Genomic DNA, 22523 nt, shown 5'->3' with positions numbered 1-22523 from the left:
ATATGGTGAAACCCCATCTCTATTAAAAATACTAAAAAGTAGCTAGTTATGGTGGCACGTGCCTGTAATCCCAGCTACTCGGGAGGCTGAAGCAGGACAATCGCCTGAACCCAGGAGGTGGAGACTGCAGTGAGCCGAGATGGCGCCACTGCACTCCAGCCTAGGTGACAGAGTGAGACTTCGTCTCAAAAAATAATAATAAATTTTTTAAAAGGTACTCATAAAAGCTTCAGAATGTTTGTGTAATCCTTTAGGAAAACAGATCCAAACGGTGACAACAGTAATTTAGCACAGTAATTTAAAACTTAAGAACCACCATCTTCACTGCCTACAAAAGCTAAAAATAGGGCACAGAGGCATACCTCATTTGATTGTGCTTCCCTTTACTGTATTTCACAAAAACTGCATTTTTACAATTAATGGTAACCCTGTATCAAGCAAGACTACTGGCACCATTTTTTCCCAAATCATGTGCTTACTTCATGTCTGAGCCACATTTCGGTAATGCTTACAATATTTCAAACCTTTTCATTATTATATCTCTTATGGTAACCTATGAACATTAATCTTTGATGATACTACTGTAATTGTTTTGGGGGACCATGAACCATGCCCACAGAAGATGGCAAACTTAACCAATAAATGTATGTATTCTGACTGTTCAACCAACTGGCTGTTCCCCCACCTCTCTCCCTTTCCTTGGGAGTCTCTATTCCCTTAAGACACAACAGTATTGAAATTAGGCCAATGAATAACCCTCCAGTGGCTTCTGCAGTGTTTAAGTAGAGCAAAGATCCACACATCTCTCACCAGAAATCAAAAGCTAGAAATGATTAAGTTTAGTAAGGAAGGCATGTCAAAAGCTGAGATCAGCCAAAAGCTAGGCCTCCTGCACCAGTTAGCTAAGTTGGCAATGCAAAGCAAAATTTCTTGAAGGTAGTTAGAAGTGCTACTCCCATGAACACAGGAATAACAAGAGAGCAAAATAGCCTTATTGCTGATACGGAGAAAGTTTTAAGGTAAGTGAAGAACATCAAACAGGTTACAACATTCCCTTAAGCCAAAGCCTAATCCAGAGCAAGGCCCTAACTCTCTTTAACTCTAGAGTTAAGGCTGAGAGAGGTGAGGAAGCTGCAGAAGAAAGGCTGGAAGCTAGAAGACGCTGGTTCATGAGGTTTAAGGAAAGAAGCCATCTCCCATGGCATAAAAGTACAAGGTGAAGCAGCACGTGCTGATGTAGAAGCTGCAGCTAATTATCCAGAAGAGCTAGCTAAGATCAATGATGAAGGTGGCTACACTGAACAGACAAAACAGCCTACTTCTGGAAGAAGATGTTATCTAGGACTCTCATAGCTACAGAAGAGAAGCCAATGCCTGACTTGAAAGCTTCAAAGGACAGACTGACTCTCTTGCTAGGGACTAATGCAGCTGGTGGCTTTTAGTTAAAGCTACTGCTCATTTATCATGTTCAAACTTCTAGGGACCTTAAGAACTACACTAAGTTAACTCTGCTTGTGCCCTATAAATGGAAAAATAAAACCTGGATCATAGCACATGTGGTTTACAGCATGGTTTGCTGAATATTTTAAGCCCACTGCTAAGACCTACTGCTCAAGAAAAAGAGTTCTTTCAAAATATTATGGCTCAGTGACAGTATCCTGATTACCCAAGAGCTCTGACAGAGATGGACAAGGAGATGAATGTTGTTTTCACGCCTGATAACATAACAACCATTCCACAGCCCATGGATCAGTCTACTTTCAAGTCTTATATTTTAAGAGACACATTTCAGGCCAGTCGCAGTGGCTCATGCCTATAATCTCAGCACTTTAGGAGGCCAAGGCGATCTCTTGATCATGAGGTCAAGTGATCGAGACCATCTTGGCCTACATGTTGAAACCCTGCATCTACTAAAAATACAAAAATTAGCTGAGCGTGGTGACACACACCTGTAGTCCCAACTACTCAGGAGGCTGAGACAAAAGAATTGCTTGAACCTGGGAGGTGGAGGTTGCAGTGAGCTGAGATCATGCCATTGCACTCCAGCCTGGCGACAGAGCAAGACTCCGTCTTGGGGAAAAAAAAAAAAACCCACACATTTCATAAGGCTATAGCTGTCATACATAGTGATTCCTCTTAGGGATCTGGGCAAATTAAATTGAAAACCTTATGGAAAGGATGTGCCATTCCAGATGCCTTTAAGAACGTTCATGATTCATGGAAAGAGGCCAGAATATCAGTATTAACAGGAGTTTGGATGAAGACGATTCCAATCTTCATGGATGACTTGGAGGGATTCAAGACTTCGGTGAAGGAAGTCACTGCAGATGTGGTGGAAATAAGAAAAATGGAATTAGACGAGCAGCCTGAAGACGTGCCTTAATTGCCGTAGTCTCATGATAAAACCGGAATGCATGGAGAGTTGCTTCTTGTGGATTGGTACGGTTTGGCTGTGTTGCCACCCAAATCTCATCTTGAATTGTAGCTCCCATAATTCTCACGTGTTTTGGGAGGGAAATGGTGAGAGATAACTGAATCATGATGGGGGTTTCCCCCATACTATTCTTGTGGTAGTGAACAAGTCTCAGGAAAGCTCATGGTTTTATAAGGGATTCCTCCTTTCACTTGACTTTCATTCTCTCTGACCTGCCTCCACATAAGACATGCCTTTGCTCTTCCTTTGCCTTCTGTCATGACTGTGATGCCTCCGCAGCCATGAAGAACCGTGAGTCCATTAAATCTCTTTCCTCTATAAATTACTCAGTGTCACATGTCTTTATTAGCTGCATGAGAACGGACTAATACATGGATGAATTAGGAAAACAGTTTCCTGAGATGGAATCTACTCCTGATAAAGATGCTATGAATATTGCAGAAATGACAACAAAGGATTTAGAGTACTACATAAACTTACTTGATAAATCAGTGGCAGGGTTTGAGGATGGATTCTGATTTTGAAAGAATTATGGATAAAATGCTACCAAACAGCAGTGCATGCTACAGAGAAATCTTTTTTGAAAGGAAGAGTCAACTGATGTGGCAAACTTCACTGCTGTCCTTGGAAATTGCCACAGCACCTCCACCCTCTAGCAACTGCCACTGTAATCAGTCAGCAGTCTCAACATCAAGGCAAGACCCTCTACCAGCAAAAAGATTAAGATTCCTTGAAAGCTCAGACGACCATTAAAAATGCTTAGTAATAAAGTATTTTTAAATGAAGATATGTACATTGTATTTTTAGACATAATGGTACTGCATGCTTAACAGACTGAAGACAGTGTAAACATAACTTTTACGTGCACTGGGAAACCAAAAAAATTGTGTGGCTTGCTTTATTGCAATATCTGTTTCATCGCAGTGGGAAAAATTTCTTAGGTATGCCTGTAATTTGAATGGGGACTTCGCTGGAGATGCAAACAATATACCCTTAGTCTCTTTACCCAAAATGTTGCCTTTCCAATTAACATGATTTTGTCTTATGCCCCGTTTCTAGGAACACATCAAGGATTTGAGAAATAGGCGTGAGCAACTCATACCTCCACCAGGAATAATTGCCAATTTTGTTTCAACCAGGCCCATTTTTGCAGAGGAAGCTAAAATGAAAGAAAAAAAATTAAGTATCATCCATATCATCACATGCAAATATGACTACTTGAAAAAGTTATGAGATACACTAAAAATATTATCTACTAAACTGATATCACAAATTCTCAAAAAATCACTTCTAAAGCATTGTTATGGAAATAAGTAAACACTCTAAATGACATATAATAGGAGAGTCACACAATACTTTGTGAAAAACTGCTTGGCAGTGCATTAATTTTTGATGCATAAGACCAGGGCTGTAACTCTATTATTAGACCTGATATTGCCAAGTCATATTTAGAGACTTAGATCCATTAATTATTCAGGATCGACAGACTTGTTAGTATCTGACAAGTCTAAATTCTTCAGCTGCCTGAATATAGTCACCCACACCAAAGAGCTTAATAGGTTTTATCAGATACGGCAACTTTTCAAGACCAAGTCTTTAGTTACCCTCTGACAAACAGTTTTACTATTCTGACAGCTGGACAGGGTTCCTCTTTTCATGTCTGTTTTCACAGCTACTTTAAAACATGTTAATTACTTCTTTATTTGCATATCAAAATGTACTTAGACCACTTTCCATATTCTAGTTTCCAAAACGTGTATTCCTTCAGAAATGGATTAGATGTACCTTAGCTTTTCAAGTTAAAATCCAGTGATTTCATTACAAGAAAATAGGGTCCTAAAATAAAGTAAAAAGGAGAAAAAAGTACACATGGACGGACTAGCAACCAGAAATCCCAAGAGACTGAATTATGTTAACTCTACATTTTTCTAAAAATCTTTTGTAAAGATGAGGTTTCATTATGCTGCCCAGGCTAGTCTCGAACCCCTGGCCTCAATCAATCCTTCTGCCTTGGCAGCTCTGCTTTTAACACGAAGCCACATCAGCAGTAAAAATGGAAAGCCAGAGCAGAACAGTGACTACATTGTGCTGTTTTGCCCAGTTCTCAGCCTCAGAGCCCAAGGACACAGGCAGAGCTGAGTCTCTATGGAATAGCGTGTCCACAACTACAGACATGGGAGATCAGTCTATGTTGCTCTCATGAAGCAACAGGGGTCTGGGCTGTGGCCAAATAGTCTGGGTTCGAATCTCAGTTCAGTCACTTCTTTGGAGCTTGCAGCTTCCCCTCTCTCTTCTCCAGTTCCCTCCAATGCTCCAAAGCGCCTGCTCTCAGGGCTGTTAGGCAGACAGAGTGAGTGAACGCATGTCAAGCGCTAGGGTAACACTGGGAGACTGGACTGCACACAGTCAGAGGTTATCACTGTTTCCACTATTTTCCTACTCACTCCATAAGGCCCTCAGAAAACCATTCAGAAGAAAGTGGACTTCAAAGAGATTAAGTTATTGCTACTGTAGCTAATGGTGCTTTAGTGCTTGGGCCAACATCCATAGATTAATTGCTTAATCTTCACAGCAGCGACAGTCATTTCCCCTATTTCCTGAGGAAGATACTGGCCGAAAAAAGAGAGGACCTCAGATTCTTTTCCTTTTTTTCTTTTAAAAATTTTTTTTAAAACAGGTTCTCCGCCTGCCACCCAGGCTAGAGTGCAATGACATGATCACGGCTCAATATAGCCTCAAAATCCCAAGCTCAAGGGATCCGCTCACCTCAGCCTCCCACAAAGCTGGGATTAGAGAAGTGTGAGCCACGCGCCTGGTTCGGGACCTAAGGTTCAAACTCAGTTCTGCCTGACCCAGATCCTGGCAAGAAACAACAAAAGACTTTTTTCAAGCGGGAATTTTGAAAACACCATTAAACCCAACGGGTCACTTTTTGGAAATGTTCTACTCAACAACAGGAAGTAGAATAAAATATTTGAAATTACCTGAAGAGTAAACACAAACTTCACTTTTAAAAAATTATGCTTTTAACAGTATTAATTCTCACCTGCTACTCGTATATCACAAGCTAAAGCCAGTTCAAGACCACCACCTAAAGCGAGTCCATCTATTGCTGCAATCGTTGGCACTGGAAGATTAGCTGAAATTGAAAGAAAAATTTTATGCTTCCTTAATCAGATCATTATCTCACTCTATAATTCATTTTAAATTTTTTTCTGTGAATTTATGTTTTAAATGGGAAATCATATACAGACTTTTGCATCTCTTTTACCTTTAACGAAATACAACCATTTCCTTCATTATTCTTCAAAAACTTTATATAATTACTGTATGGTGTTCCATCATATGAATGTGCAATATCTTTAAATCTTCCCATATTATTGAATTACTTTCATAAATGTTTTTTGTGGAATTAACAGAATCACAGTTCTATGATTTCTTAATCTTAGAGCCAGAAGTCTTTCACAAGATGTTTGGTTCAAAGAAAGTTCAAACTAATAAATGACTTACACATAATTGTGAAATTTATGATCCTTTACGGGCTACTTGAGTGCTAAGAATGACACAGTCTCATTCAAAGAAGTGACATCTGCTCAAACAAGAAAGAAACTGTCCAAGTATTTGCTGTGGCATTGGCCCATGAGCTGTCATTTAGTGAGGAGCCCTAACACTGTGACTGGAAGCTGGAAAGCAATCAGGCTCTTCCACTTCAGAGGCAAGATGCCCTGAGAGTCTGCTCACGAGCATGCCTGGAAAAAGGTCAGCCAGTCACAGAACTAAAAACTGAACTTTCTTGAGTCTAGAAACTATTACTTTAATACAATTTTTGTAAATTATGACATACAGATTTCATTTTCATAACCAGTTCAACAAGTGACTGGTTTTATTAGTTATTCTGTAAAGCGGAATTCTTTCTATTAATTTTATTTCTGACTATGGGAATGTGACCCTAGGCTGACCAACGTTAATATGTAACAGAAAGTGGATTTTAAAAAGATAACTATCCCTCAAAATCTCTTTCTTCCATAGGTATTCTGATATGTGAAATCTCCCCAACAGAGACTCACTCCTTGACTCCTTCTAAAATATACAAATTTGCTGAAGTACACTGAGTCTTATTCATTCACAAATAAAGGAATTCATCAGAGTTATTCGAAATCAAGCCTGAAAAGGCCAAGAAGGAGCACATATACACAGCTGCCATCTGAAGAACTTCTGGAAGAGCAGTTGCGGAAGGGGCTTTTGCACAGGCAGTATTTCACTATCTGTACCTGTTTGAACATTTAGGGGTTAGGGGTGGGGAGGGATTTGAAAGGACAGAACAAATTCAAAATGTGCTTTCCAGGACACTTCGTGAAAAAAAAAATAACAGCTATGTCAGTGTTTCAGTCTGGAAATGAGTTTAATGTGCAAACAATATCTAGTGAATTTTATCTGGGGGAAAAAAAAAGGTAAAGTAAAATCAATAAAAATATAAAACAAGAAGTTATTCTGAGTGCTTCCCAAGGTCATCCTGAGCTACTACAAGTAGACTGTTATGACTTCAGTTATCCACTCTCATCTCCTCTTCCTTCCTAAAAACCTGCCTAGAGATCATCTATTTCTAGACCTCCTCAATCTACTATCTCTACAACCTCAAGTCTCACCCATCAGAAGCCTTCCTTAGGCCTTGCTAAGAACCTCCAGCTCACCCCCTCTACAGACTAGCTTCTGAGAGTAGAGTAAATCCATGTCACTCACACCCATTCACCTCCAAACCACCAAGACCATTCTTGCTCCAGTTACCAATGACATTATAAGACTGTCCTAAATATAATGGACAATATTCAGTATCTATTAAATGTACTGCCTCAGAATATCAGAGACATCCACCCTGGACACTCTCTCCTTGAATTCCTTCCTTCACCACCTGCTGGGTCCCTCATTTTTCCTGCCTTTCCATCTGCCTCGTGATTTCTCAGCCTTCTTCCCCTCTCAATAGAAACTCTACCCAGGAGATCTCAGTCTCATCCACAATTTTTACCATCTATACTATCAAAGATTTCCAGATCTCTACCTCAAACCCAAACAGCCCCCTGCTTGTTGGACATACCCACCTAAATACTTTATGGTGTCCAAACCATGTCTTCGCAATTCTTCTTCTAGGTTGTATTTCAGTTAGTAGCACCTCCAATCACCAAGTCATTCAAGACACTCATCCCAGATGTCCTCTTTTCCAATGCCCTTTTCCACTACCTAAGTTCTGAGTCCCATCATCTCTCACCAGCAGGAAGTACTGAATTAATCTCCTTCACCTGCAATCTGCTACCCTTCTATGCATCTTCTACACTTCCTGTAAGGTAATCTTTCTCAAATGTAAACATAGTCATGCTATTCCCCTATTTAAAACCATAAAATGATTTATTCAAGCTTCAGGATAGAAATGGTGTAAACATTAAGCATGGCACAAGGAAGTACCCAGAACTAGGTTCTGCACACCTGTCTAATCTCTTCTGTAACCTCAGACAGATATTCTCTTCCAGTCCCAACTCCTTAAAACACTTCCAAAAGTCTCCATTCAAGACTCAATACCTGTATACAAGGTGCAGCTCTGCCTAGAATGCCTAGCTAGCCCTGCTTGTCTCTCAAGCCTCAAATGTCCCTTCCTTATGCCTCCACGGCACTCTGTGAATACTTTTCTATCAGAGGATTCATTACCCTACTCCCCATATGAGACAAAAATTAACATTACATCAACGCTACTCAATAATGTCCTTACTAATCTGGGACAGAACTCAAGGTTTTTTACTGCCTCTTCCCCCTCTATTATATGAAATCCAGTATTTTGCCCAATTTTCTTTTCTCATTATTATTAACCTCTTTTGTTTAATACTTAAAAAAAATAAAAGAAACATGCAGTCCTATGGAACTAAAGAAAAGAAAAACTACAAAGAGTTCTAAGCTGGAGAAGAAGAGCAGAAGCAGAGAAAGAGTGGGTGCTCTCTTCCTGCTACATGAGTGCTGAAGTCATTTACCAAGTAGCTGCTGGGGGCCGTGATATTATGAAATACATATTTGGTCTTCATCCCTGTTTCCAGACATATAGCTCTTAAAACCCTTAGAATCTCTGGAGAGATAAATGTATCTTTCTTACTTCTCCAGTATGTTTTATACTTTTTGGAATTAATGAAAATTATTTTTAAGTCTGATAGTTAAGAATTGGAGCCAGGTACAGTAACTCATGCCTGTAATCCCAGCATTCTGGGAGGCCAAGGCTGGAGGACTGCCTGAACCCAGGAATTCAAGACTAGCCTGGGCAACATGGTGAGACCTCATCTTGATTTTTAAAGAAAACATTTGAGAAATTAAGTTTCTAAAGGGGATGCAAATTGTATCCCCTTGAGAAGCTTAGCAATTCCAGCGCTTGTTTCCTTTTGTGCAGGCTCATGCCAAGGTCACTGCAAAAGGAGCCAGTCTGGGTACCACGAGACACACCAGAGGTGAGGACCAGGGGCCTGCAGATAGGAGACAGGAGCACCAAGAGCAAGAAGTCTCAGGCACCACATGCCTTACCACTTATAAGAAATATGTAACACAAAATTACAAGAAATTTGGGTTCCATATACAAAAAGAACAAGAAAAATGGGATACTAATATTTTCAAATCATTAAATAGGTTAAACACTGGTACTTTAAATTATTAATTAACATAAATTAGGACTGTAGAAAGCTGTCTACAAAATATTTCCAACTAAATAACTGAGTAAAACAGCTTCATTAGTATTCAGCAGGTAATTAAAATTAGCCATTTTATAATATTATAAACTCTAAAGTTATACATCATCCTAATTATTCCCTAAAAGATGTCTGTAGTAGTAAATTTTATCCAGAAAAATATGCATCATCTCAAAGCACATGCTAGTCTCACAGTTACCTGACATTTTTTTTTTTAACATCGAGTATTTCTTCTACTTGGTAGCAATTCATAATCAAAGAGGGGCTGGGCACAGTGGCTCAGCCTCTAATCTCAGCACTTTAAGAGGCCGAGGCAGGTGGACCCTTAGAGCTCAGGAGTTCATGACCAACCTGGCCAACATGGTGAAACCCCATCTCTACTAAAAATACAAAAATTAGCCAGGAGTGGTGTTACGCGCCTGTAATCCCAGCTACTGGGGAGGCTGAAGCAGCGGAATTGCTTGAACCCTGGAGGCAGAGGTTATAATGAGTAGAAAGTGCACCACCGCACTCCAGCCTGGGCAACAGTTCGAGACTCCATCTCCCCCAAAAAGATAAAAACAATACTAGTAATCATAGTAGGAACACAATAAAACACAATTTTAGAAAGTAAATTATGAATTTCAAAGATCTAAAGGAATAGCAAAATGACAGTTGTATATAAGCACAAATAAATGAAACAGGAACTGCAAATCCAATGAGCAATGGCTATTCCCAACAGCAAGAGGAAGAAATTATGACTCAGTATGTTATGCAACCAATAGGATCAGATACTATTTTGAGTTTCGTACCAGGAAATGAGCCAGGTATGACAAAGAAGATAATAATCCTTTGAAATGCTCCTAAAAATATAATTAAAGCAAACAATTGAACAGTTTGCTATTTTAAGAGGAAAAAAAGCAGCTGTAAGGAAGGCCTCTGGTGCACTTGAGCAGTCTGCAGGGTCTGTGGCCTACAATAACCAGAGTCGAGGGACTATCAAAGTGGGGTAAATTGAAGTATCTACTCTCAGCTCTCAAATAAATACAACACACAATGTAGGTTATTTGTATGCTTCTAGAAACATAGAAACAATTTGACTATTAAAGAAAAATGTTAGTGTCAGATGCATGATTTCTAAATTTGCTTTTGCTTAAAGAACAGTGTTCCTACAGAAAGCAGTGAAATCAAGTATTTCAATGGAAAGGCCCTATGTAGTACTATGTTAGCAGTCTGAATATTAAAATATTACAAGAAACATAGAAATAAAATCAAAGTTAACTGAAAATTACAATGAATTACCTTTCATGTCAGCTAAAACTTTACCTTCATCCTAATATATACTCTCCCATTCCTATCACTGAATTTAAAAAAAAAAAATCACAATAACAGAACAAGCCCTGAGTGAAGCCTGCAGGCTGGCTGGGCCTTGGCTCTCCCGGAGGCCCACACCAGGGTCGTGGCTGCAAACATACCAGGGGTGGGAGATGGGAGTTCAAAGAGTGTGAAGTCTCAGCCACCACAGGCCTTAAAAGGAGCATATATCCAAAAGCCAAAGGTAACAGTATTCTAAATATGAAATTTGGATTCTGGCACTAGGTTAAAATCTAAATAAAATGGAAAAACTCTACAAGTTGTTGTGTAGAAAAACTAACAGACAAAGAGCAGCAACATTCCTTACCGAAGGGGTCATTACACCCCGAACAAATTGCGGAAGGCTAGCATTCTCTCTCACAAGCTTTTTTATACAGGGCCAGCATAGCAATTTCAGGCTGTAGGAATTCACACTAAAAAGAGGATTATATTTGCTTTTTTAGTAGGAAAAAAAAGAGAAAAATTGCCTACAAACAGTATAAAAGAAGTAATCAATCCCCGCTTTAACTAAAACCAAAGGCACGTGGGCAACTTGGAATGGGGTCCAACTCCTTCCTAACACTGCGAGTGGTGCAGAAAGACCACAAGCTCCAACAGCAAGAGGACAGCCTCACTGCAGGGCTGCAGACTTTACATGCGATGATGAAGGCAGAAAATTATCTTCCTTAATTCTTAACAGCACCTGTACCTAAAGCTTTTAAGTAATACATAACACAAAATGATGAGAAATTTGGGTTCCGCATTCAAAAAGAACAAGAAAAATGGGATACCAATATTCTCAAATCATCGAATAGGTTAAGCACTTGTACTTTAAATTATTAATAAACATAAATTAGCATTGTAGAAAGCTGCCTTCAAAATGTTTCTAACTAAAGAGTAAAACGCTTAATGATGTAAAAAAGCCAACAAAAAAGAAAGTACAATGGTTTCCTGAGCTTTCAAAAACAAGGGCTGATGAAGTGATATAATTGAAAACTTGTACACCAAGTAACAAAGGTATGAGTAAATTGAAAATTATAGTAGTCTCCCCTATTGTGCGGTTTCACTTTTTGAGGTTTCAGTTACACATGGTCAACCGCAGTTTGAAAAGATTACATAGAAAAATTCGGAAAATTTCCCCAATGCATTATTCATTTGGAAAAATTCAGCAATACATTATTTTAATGCACCACCAGGATATTATTTCCTTTAGCATCTTAAAACAACATGATAGAATGTCTATAAAACAATCTGATATGATATAAATCAGATGGTGACTTCCTTAGTCAATTAGAAGAGAACACCTATAATTTCTTCAAAAAGCAATTCATATGTACCTATGTCCATGAAAAGTTTAAAAGAAAGCAATTCAGTTATTAAAACAGACCTATTCTTTAATATAACGGAAGGTCAATAATATAACTACATATAAGCTTATTCACTGCTTTATTACTAACACAACCCAAGCCAGAACATCACACACATAGTCTAGTGAGTTCGGGGATGTTAAATTGGTATACTATGCTCATGCTGACATTTCACATTTCAACAAATTAGTAAAGTGGTAAAGTCCTAAATTCAGTCACTGCTTCATCAAATATATGCCAGATACCATGCTGAATGATTTAAAGGAAGCTACAGAATACAACTGTGAAGAGTTCAAATGTCAAATCCTGGCTCAAATCCACCCCTATCACCACTGTGAGACCTGTGAAAAGTTGCTTAATTTTTCCAAGCCGATCATTTCCCCATGTGCCTTCCTACCTTTCTACATAAATGCTTATGTATCTAGCAAATATTATAAAGTTTTTACTATGTATGGCCACCGTCCTAAGAATCTTACAAATGTTACTTAAACATCCTATCAGCCTTACGATATAAGAACTCATGACTTTCAATCTATAGATGAGAACACACTAAGGCACAAAGGAGTTGCTGTTACATGCCTGGTACAGTTTGAGCACAAGCTATCTGGTTCCAAGGTCTTGCTCTTAACCATTACTGCCTATTACTAGTTCTCATACCCCAGATCCTCAACACTGTAAGCCCTCCTCCCATCATTCCCCTAAGGACTTCTGACCATGTACCTGAAAAAAAGAGATATGCTAAAACTCAGTAGGAAGCCCAACAACACACTGGCTCTGTGCGCCACTAATTCCTTGAGACTCACAGCAACACCACAGTTCACTGGGTTCAACCCGGGAAACCTTGGGAACTAGATGCAAAGCACCAGTCAGTTGACTGGAATCGAGTTCTGACTGCAGTTTTCTCTGGAAACCCCCAAACCCACAGTGTGGCAGTGCCCCCCAATACATGACTCTATAGGCTATTAAACTAAAAAGAGCTAACCCCAGAATATCTCCTTCCTACCAAAATTCCAAATCAAATAAACCCTCCCTAAGGGAAAAGCATAGATGACCAGCTGGCAGGGAGGTACACGTCCACTGAGCAATCTTATCTGGAAGGTTACAATTATTAGTAGAACTGAGTAATGTTGATTACTGTTCCACATATAACAAAACTCTTGGCATTTAAAATGCTGCTTAACATGGTAAATGCAGTCACTTCTGTTTCTGATAAAAAGATAGCATACTATAAGTAGTTTACTTTTACTTGGCAGGAAAGAAAACCTCACTACTGCCTTGCTTCATTAAATCTCAGGCTCTGTAACCTTGCTATTTAAAGTATGGTTTGTAGAACAGCAGGATTAGCATAGTCTGTAAGGTTTTCAGAAAGTTAGAATCCCAGGTCCTATCCCAGACCCACTGAAGCAGGATCTACATTTTTAACAATGTACATTTTAACTCAGTTGATTTATACACACAATATCGTTTGAGGAGCTCTGGATACGTAAGCTAACCCACAGGGAACTTGACAATCTCACCATCCATAGTACAAATATGCTGATCCACTACATTGAAAATGCTACTGAGAAAGCAATGGACATAACTTGATCCATACACGTATGGGTAGTGAAGACTTAACACACAAATGTCTGTAGTAGTTTTATGTGTAACAGCCAAAACTGAACACAATCCAAATGTCTTTCATGTAGTACCCCTGGGCAATGGAATATTACTCAGCAACTAGAAAGAACTACTGATTTAAAAAAAAAAAAAAAAAAGCTAATGGAATACATATAAAAATTAATACCTACTGTCGCATTTTCATGAAATTCAAAAATATGGAAATTGTGGTGATACAAAGCAAGTGCCTGAGGATAGGTTGAGGGTAGCAAGGAGGAGCAAGAGAAAGAGATTAGCAAAGGGCCATGAGGAAATTTCTGGAGGTCATGGACATATTCATTATCTTGATTATGGTGCTGTTTTCACAAGTCAAAAGTTACCAAATTGTACACTTTAATACGGGCAATTTATTTTATGTCGTTATACCTTGATAAAGCTATTTTAAAGAATTATATCATCTAATTGATTGGAAAATCATAAAGCCAAAAAAAGAAAGTACACTGGTTTCTTGAGCTTTCATAAACAAGGGCTGATGGAGAGATATAATTTAAAACTTGTACACCAAGTAACAGGTATGAGTAAATTTAAAATTATAGTAGTCTCCCGTTATGTGCGGCTTCACTTTTTGAGGTTTTAGATACCCATGGTCAACTGCAGTTTGAAAATATCACATGGAAAAGTCCAAAAATAACATATACATTTTAAATGACACACCATTCTGAGTAGCATGACAAAATCTCATACCATCCTGCTCCATCCCTTCTTCAACACAAGGGTAAGTACAGTGCAGTGACATATTTTGAAGGAGAGACTACATTCATAAAATGTTTACTACAGAATATTGTTATAAATTGGTCTATTTTATTATTAATTATTGTTGTTAATATCTTACTATCCCTAGTTTACAAATTAAATTTTATCATAGGTGTGTACTTTATCATTTGGTATTATCTGTGGTTTCAGACATCCACTAGGAGTTTTGGAGTGCATCCCCTAATAATAAGGGGCGTATTACTATATAAAGAAAACACTAAAAAAAAAAAGTGGGTGAAGAGAAAGGTGGGAGGGAAGAATTTAAATCAGAAAATATATAAATTCTGTCATCACTCATAGTAGAAAGTCAATAGAACTTTCTACAGAAACAGTGGATCCAGTACACTACATAAGTGTAATAACGGCAACAAGGTAGTACCACAATACAAACTTCAACATTATTAGAGTAAACCCACACAGAGAACAAACCAGAGAAACACCTAACATAGTTAAGATTATTTTTAAAAAGTAAAATCGCCAAAATCAGAAGGCACAGACAAGCATAATGACTGGCCTAATAGCAAACATATCAATATATTTAAAGAACCTGCATCCACCCACTAGGAAAAAGATTAACCAGGAATGGCAGCATGCACCTACAGTCCTATCTACTCAGGAGGCTGAGCCAGGAGGATCATGTGAGCCCAGGAGTTCAAGGCTACAGTGAGCTATGACTGTGCCACTGCACTCCAGCCTGGGCAAGAGAGCGAGACACTGCCCCTAAAAACAAGAAAACTATATACTGAACTATGATTCAAAAGGAGAGGGATGTTAACAATTCATAAGAGAAAAGAATTGACTCCCAGATGCTTGTTTTCCTTCCCTATCATTCTTGGCAAGAGGATAAAGAAAACTAAAATTAAGATCTGTAAGTCACTGTGCAGAAAACAAAGACAGCAAAATGTTCTACCAACTAATCTTTCACACACCGTAATTCAGCACTTCCAATTTCTAATAATTACATCAAATTAGGAAAATAAAAAGTAAAATATATGCTGGATTGAATCTAACAAACTACATTAATTACATATTTTTAGAAATCTCTTCGACCCTCAAACAAACGAAAAAGACACAGTGAACATAAACAAACAATTTAGGTCAAATTGGCCAAAATTTGGCCAAAAAAATTCTGCAAACTGAAGATATTCTTTATTAAGCAATTCTTTATTTTGAAACAGCGTTTCGCTGTTGTTGCCCAGGCTGGAGTGCAAATGGCACATTATCAGCTCACTGCAACCTCTGCCTCCCAGGTTCAAGCGATTCTCCTGCCTCAGTCTCCTGAGTATCTGGCATTACAGGTGCCTGCCACCATGCCCCACTAATTTTTTGTACTTTTAACAGAGATAAGGTTTCACCCTGTTGGCCAGGCTGGTCTTGAACTCCTAACCTCAGGTGATCTAACCACCTCAGCCTCCCAAAGTGCTGCTCCCTGCCTGAACTGTTATCTTAGATGTGTTACTTTAGAATTGCTGGCTGGGCACAGTGGCTCATGCCTGTAATCCCAGCACTTTGGGAGGCAGAGGCAAGTGGATCACCTGAGGTGAGGAGCACCAAGCCATGAGGGATCCACTCCCATGATTCCAACACATCCCACCAGGCCCCACCTCCAACACTGGGGATTACAATTCAACATGAGATTTGAGTGGTGCCAAATATCCAAACTGTATCAAAGACCTAGTAGTCAATTCTTACTGTTCATCTTATTTGGCCTGTTAGTAACATTTTATCACACTCTCCTTCTTGAAATACCTTCTTCACTTGGCTTTTGGAATACTGTTTTCTTCCTAATGTGGTATATATACACCATGTAATACTATGCTGCCATAATAAAAGAATGAAATATGTCTTTTGCTGCACCATGGAGCCGGAGGTCATTATCCTTAGTGAAATAACTCAGAAAATCAAATGTTCTCACTTCTAAGTGGGAGCAAAACAATGGGTACACGTGAACATAAAGATATAAATAACAGACACTGGGGACTCCACAGGGGAGGACGGTGATGAAGGGGGTGAGAGGCGAAAAATTACTGATTGTATACAACATGCACTATTTGAGTGACAGGTTCACTAGAAGCCCAAACCTCACCATTACACAATACAGTATATGCATGTAACAAACCTGCACATGTACCCCCTGGATCTAATATAAAATAAACACACAAAACAGTAAGAATATTGTTTTCTTCCTACCTCCCTACCCTGGCTGACCTTTCTCTAGCTACCTCTTTCACTTTAGCCTCTATTTTTTTTCTCTCTACAGTAACCCGCTAAGCGCCTCACCCAGTAGTCATGGCTTCACACAGCATCAACATTCTGACTCCCAAGTTCACCTGGGTCAACTTGGCTCAACTCCAAATTCATCTGCACTTGGATGTCCACTAAGCATCACTACCTTTACATATCAAACTTGAACTCCTGAGCATGACTTCCCATTCCAATCTAGCAAAGGGTCAGCTGTCACCATAGACAGTCCAACAACTGCTCCACTCATGTTCATTCTATCATTCTCAGTCACATCCTAAGACAGCAGGAGTTTGGATAGAAAAGACAGAGGATCACAGAATCAAACTCTGCAAGTTGAGCAGGATTCTTGGAATTTTAGGTAGAGGCAGACAGAAAGAGATTGCAGGAGAAAGTTCAACCTGAAGATAAGATGAAATAACTACAGTATGGCTAACATGTTTACACCAGTAAGATATAAGCCAATTTGCCCTTTCAACCGGGTAGCTACCATGTGCCCATTACTAGATACTAGGTACAAGTGAAGAAAAAAACAACTCATGATTCTTGCAATGGGGAGATATGGAAAGTACCAGATGGTAGAGAGAATCCGTATCTTCTGACTCCACATCAAGAGATCAAGATCCGTATGCTTCAATAATAAACTTACACCAAAATAATTCAAGAGTTCATCACATTTTAATAATGTATAAAATTTACACTTTCTACAACAAAATAAACATCATCCTATGGCAATATCTTTGGGATATTTGAGAAAATGTTAAACTGGGCAGATCTTGTGACATTCTAAGAGAATCATTACATTCTGAAACACAATGGAAACTTCAAGCTTAAGATAAAGATGACAGAAAGATAGACCATGTAGTTACCAAAACATTAAAGAACACTCATTTATACAAAGATAGCTAGGCTAGGACAGGAAGAGTTTGATTCCAATATTAAACCTCTGCAGAAGAGAGGTCAAGAAAAAAGTCTGACATGTATGTGCATCTACTATACTGTACTGGGTTTGTTAATTATTAGTGACTTGTTTTGTGTTACTTTGAACCTTTCAATAATAAAATTCAAATGTATCCCAATTCTCAAATTGAAAAACATACTAACAAAAACAAAATCAGAAGCACTGCTTAAAAAGAGGTTTATACCACAAAACTTACATCGGATTTTTCCTTATTTTATATTTTTTGAGACAGAGTTTCACTCTTATTGCCCAGGCTGGAGTACAATGGCATGATCTCGGCTCACCAGAACCTCCACCTCCCGGTTCAAGCAATTCTTCTGCCTCAGCCTTCCAAGTAGCTGGGATTACAGGCATGTGCCACCATGCCCAGCTAATTTTGTATTTTTAGTAGAGATGGCATTTCTCCACGTTAGTCAGGCTGGTCTCGAACTCCTGACCTCAGGTGATCCACCCACCTTGGCTTCCTAAAGTACTGGGATTACAGGCATGAGCCACCATGCCAGGCCTACATCAGATTTTTCATTCAGTTATATGAAGATATTCTTTGTATTTTACAGAGACAGCTTTTTTCATGGAAAAAAAAGCACATGGACAGTAGATTTTCAATCACATGAAGAGCAGATAACCAGATTAAAATTTTCCAAAATTAAATTATTTCTTTCTATAAAACCTTATGACAAAATGTAAGAAAAAAGATTTGTTAAATAGATGAATTTTGTAAGCTGCATCTTTTAACATAATTACCTGCATTTCAATTCAGCTTTGCATTTACACAGTTAAACTAAAGCTTTTGCAATTTTATTTTATCAAAGAAAAAGGAAGTTATGAATGCTGGCATTTAAAAAAATTACTGTGGAAGATCATTTACAAGAACAACATTGCCTCATACTAAATTCTGTAATCTAAAATTCTAATGAAAATCTATTTTAAATATTTCTTTATCATTAGGTAACAATTCTTTGATGTCTCAACTTGAGAAAACTAGGTCTATCCCTTCAGAGTTTCTACTTAAAGAATTCTAAAAATATTTTCTATCTCATCATGAAATACCATCTAATTTAAATGCTACTAAAGGCAAGAATGGCCCTCAGTGATGTAATTAACATGTCCACTGCACATATCCTATAGTCCTAATGTACACAATGTGGGTCCCAATAGTGATGTAAACACTGTCACCAAGAACCACTGGAAGAAAGATGCACACCAGGAAGCCCTAGAAGGAAGAGTAAGTTAAGAAACAACAGCTGTTAATAGATCCTGATCATTTCATGGCTGTGTAGCCTTGCTGATGCCTAATATTTCAAAATAATCAGTTTATCGCTTCTAACCCAGGCAATCTAAATTCAGAGAGGGAAAGGGATTTGTAACAATGATTAACATATTAGAAATCTAAAAATTCACCATTTCCTTTTAATGAAACATCTGAAAAAGTCATATTACTTTTTTTTTAAAGAACAAAAGAATTAAATTTTATTCTAGGATTTGAGTTACTCTTTAAGAACACGCTTTCTAAGATACTAAGAACAATAAAGTAAATTTAGTGACTCTGAAAGACAGACCTGCTTTCTGATCTTTATTTTAATAAAACAGAAGAGCTTTCAAATAAGTCTTGTCTTTAAGTTTCCTAATGAAAGAACTTGCTTTCATTAAAAACACAGAGTACAGGAAACCACCATGGCCAAAAACAAAGAACATTTGCTTTCAGATCCCAGCAATTCTCCAGTTGTAGAAAACAAATACAGCAGGAGGAAAGAGGGAAAAGTGGTACCCAACAGACAGGGGTGAACCCTGATTTGTATCAGTACTAATACAGCCAGCTCACAAAATTTCTGAAAATTAAGCTGAGAGTCATGGCTCATGCCTATAATCCTAGCGCTCTGGAAGGCCAAGGTATGGGGGGATCAGTTGAGGCCAGGAGTTGGAGACCACCCTGGCCAACGTGGCAAAACCGTGTCTCCACCAAAAAAATACAAACTTTCCAGGCGTGATGGCACACGCTTGTAGCTCCAGCTACTCAGGAGGCTGAGGTAGGAGAATCACTTGAACCCAGGAGGTGGAGGTTGTAGTGAGCCAAGATTATGCCACTGTACTCCAGCCTGAGTGACAGAGTGAGATCCTGTCTTTTTCTTTCTTTCTTTTTTTTTTTTTTTTGGAGATGGAGTCTCGCTCTGTGATCCAGGCTGGAGTGCAGTGGCGTGATCTCAGCTCACTACAACCTCTGCCTCCCGGGTCCCAGTTCAAGCAATTCTCCTACCTCAGCCTCCCAAGTAGCTGGGATTACGAACATAAACCACCACACCCAGCTAATTTTTTTTTGTATTTTTTAGTAGGGACGGGGTTTCACCCTGTTGGCCAGTCTGGTCTTTAACTCCTGACCTTGTGATACATCTGCCTTGGCTGAGTGCTAGGATTACAGGCATGAGCCACTGCGCCCGGCTGAGACCCTGTCTTTAAAAAAAAAAAATCTGAAAATTTAACAATCACCTGGAGTCAGTGTGAGCAGGCTCCAGCACACCACTGCCAAGGCATTTAATTATCGGAAGGTTTGTATATGAAGCAGCCCCATAAGTACTGTCAAAGACAAAAACCTAACAAACTGAGTTATAGATCTAATTGGCTTTTATTTGTGGTTCATGAATCAGGGCAGCCTCCATTCTACAAAACGGAATAAAAGCTCCCCCAAGGCAATGGCAGAACAGTGAGTTTTGTAAGGCAGAAACAAAAAAACAGGACAAGAGGTGAAAAAAAAAAACCTGATTGGTTAACAGGTTACTTCAGGCTTTGGTGGCAGCGGGGTGGAGGGGATGGTTGTTCTTTTGGCAAGGGTAAAAGCAGAGTAGACTTTCTTATTAAGCTGACTCAGGTAGACTGGAATCTCCTGTTTCCAGGAAAAATTGGTCTGTTTTGGAATCCGTCTGCTTCCCTGAAGTTTCAATGTGATTATGTTACATTTTGCAGGAGTGACTCTATATCAGTTTAATCTGGTCTGCTGGGTATTTGAGCAGGAGCTCAGTCTGAAACAACGGCCTCCCATAATATTAAGTACAATGCAGGATCCTCCACCATCAGTTTCCACGAACATCCACTGACCAAGTCACTTTTTCCCAAGGAAAAAATAAGCCTACAAGCTCTCCTCTCAGAAAATGAACAAACTTTATGAGAAGAACTAGTGAAAAGGGGTCCAGAAAGAAAGATGAAGGCCTCTGTGCAATATCTGGTCCATAAACACTTTTTTTTTTTTTGAGATGGAGTTTTGTTCTTCTCACCCAGACTGGAGTGCAATGGCACGATCTTGGCTCACTGCAAAGTCCGCCTCCTGAGTTCAAGTGATGCTCATGCTTCAGCCTCCCAAGCAGCTAGGATTACAGGTGCACGCCACCATGCCCAGCTAATTTTTGTATTTTGAGTAGAGACCGGGTTTCACCATTTGGTTAGGCTGATATCGAACTCCTGACCTCACGTGATCCACCTGCCTCGGCCTCACAAAGTGCTGGGATTATAGGTATGAGCCACTGCACGCAGTGATAAACGCACTTTGTTAGACATGTAGAAGGATTTTTCTCTCCCATCATAAAGAAAAAGTTTTAAGAAAAATGTTAAGGTCAAAAACCTTAAAACTAGGGAACTAGGAACAGAGGCTCATACCTGTAATCCCAGCACTTCAAGAGGCTGAGACGAGACGATCACTTGAGTACAGTTCGAAACCAGTCTGGGAAACACGATGAAACAAAAAACACAAAACTTAGCTGGGCATGCTGACACCTGTCCCTGCTACTCAGGAGGCTGAGGTGAGAGGATCACTTGAGCCCTGGAGGTTGAGGCTGCAGTGAGACGAGATCGCACCAGCCTCGGGGACACAGGAAGACTCTGTCTCAAAGGAAAAAAAAAAAAAAAAAAAAAAAAAAAAACTTAAAAAAAAAGAGCCCAAGAGCTATTTTTCTAGAAATGTAAAATCTTGGTTTTCCTTAAATTTAATGAGGAATTTTAGAAAATTCTAACCCCTCAACCAACTGAACTGACCTTCTTTTGGCCAAGGGGACCCCAGATAAACCTCAGAGACTGAGTTCCTGGCTATGATGTGATGGGAGGTCCAACACACCTGGTTATACCACCTCCCGCAATAGCCACCATTAGGCTTTCTCCCCAAGGGCTAAAGAAAAACCAGCCTTTGCAAGACACCACTGCTGATTTCAACCAACAGCCTGACTACTGCCCTGACCTGCAGTTCCATCCAAACAACCAACCAGCATTTCTTCCTGATAAGAGACCACCAACCACAGGGTGGTTCTGGCCAGATTACAGAGGAGGCGCAATGAGGGTCTTCATGTCCTCTGCTTCATCTTTTCTTTTTTCTTTTTTTGGGGGACGAGAAGGAAGAGGTAACTTATTCAGCCAGGAGCAAGGTGGCATAGCTACCTAACAGCCAAGCTCATCTAACAAAGGAAACCATCTTTTTTTTCTTTTATGTTTTTTTGAGATAGAGTCTTGCTCTGTCATCCAGACTGGAGTGCAGTGGCATGATTTCGGCTCACTGCAACCGCTGCCTCCCAGGTTCAAGCAATTCTAATGCCTCAGTCTCCCGGGTGGTAGGCACCACAGGCTAGGATTACAGGTGTGCATTACCACATCCACTAATTTTTTTGTATTTTTTTCATAGAGACAGGGTTTCACTATGTTGGCCAGGTTGGTCCTGAGCTCCTGGCCTGGTGATTTGCCCGCCTCAGCCTCCCAAAGTGCTGGGATTACAGGAGTGAGCCACTGTGCCCTGCCCTCTTCTTCATCTTTTGACATCAGAAGGCCCAAGACTCCACCCTCTAGCTATTATTTGTTAAACACAGGTCCCCCGGAAAGGCCTGAAGCTCAAATGCGCATGTGCCAGTTTCTCCTTTCATAAATACTCATGATTCCTCCTATAACTGACTATGTATACCTGGCCACCCTGCTGAGCATACATTCCTGTTCCCTTTGCCCCACCTTCAAAGTACCAGTTTCTGGATTCCGGCCAGAGACTGTGCTTTCCAGCCTGTTGGAATGGCTACCTGGCACACTGTAACCCTTTATGA

General features: G+C 39.4%; 1 protein-coding gene across 2 annotated transcripts in view; it reads right to left on the bottom strand.

Annotated features, from left to right (window-relative positions):
* Nucleotides 1-22523, bottom strand: part of AUH (AU RNA binding methylglutaconyl-CoA hydratase) — a 142751-nt gene that overhangs the window by 67768 nt on the left and 52460 nt on the right. For both annotated transcript variants that reach the window (XM_003938193.4, XM_003938192.3), the window contains 2 exons: nucleotides 5481-5573; nucleotides 3537-3593 (listed from right to left, as the gene is read on the bottom strand). In XM_003938193.4, coding sequence (XP_003938242.1) covers nucleotides 3537-3593; nucleotides 5481-5573 — 150 coding nt within the window. The remainder of the gene's footprint in view (nucleotides 1-3536; nucleotides 3594-5480; nucleotides 5574-22523) is intronic.

This window comes from Saimiri boliviensis, chromosome 2 (genome assembly GCF_048565385.1).
Source record: "Saimiri boliviensis isolate mSaiBol1 chromosome 2, mSaiBol1.pri, whole genome shotgun sequence".
NCBI lineage: Eukaryota > Metazoa > Chordata > Mammalia > Primates > Cebidae > Saimiri > Saimiri boliviensis.
The sequence above is the reverse complement of the archived record's forward strand: the minus strand, read 5'-3'. Positions and strand labels throughout refer to the sequence as shown.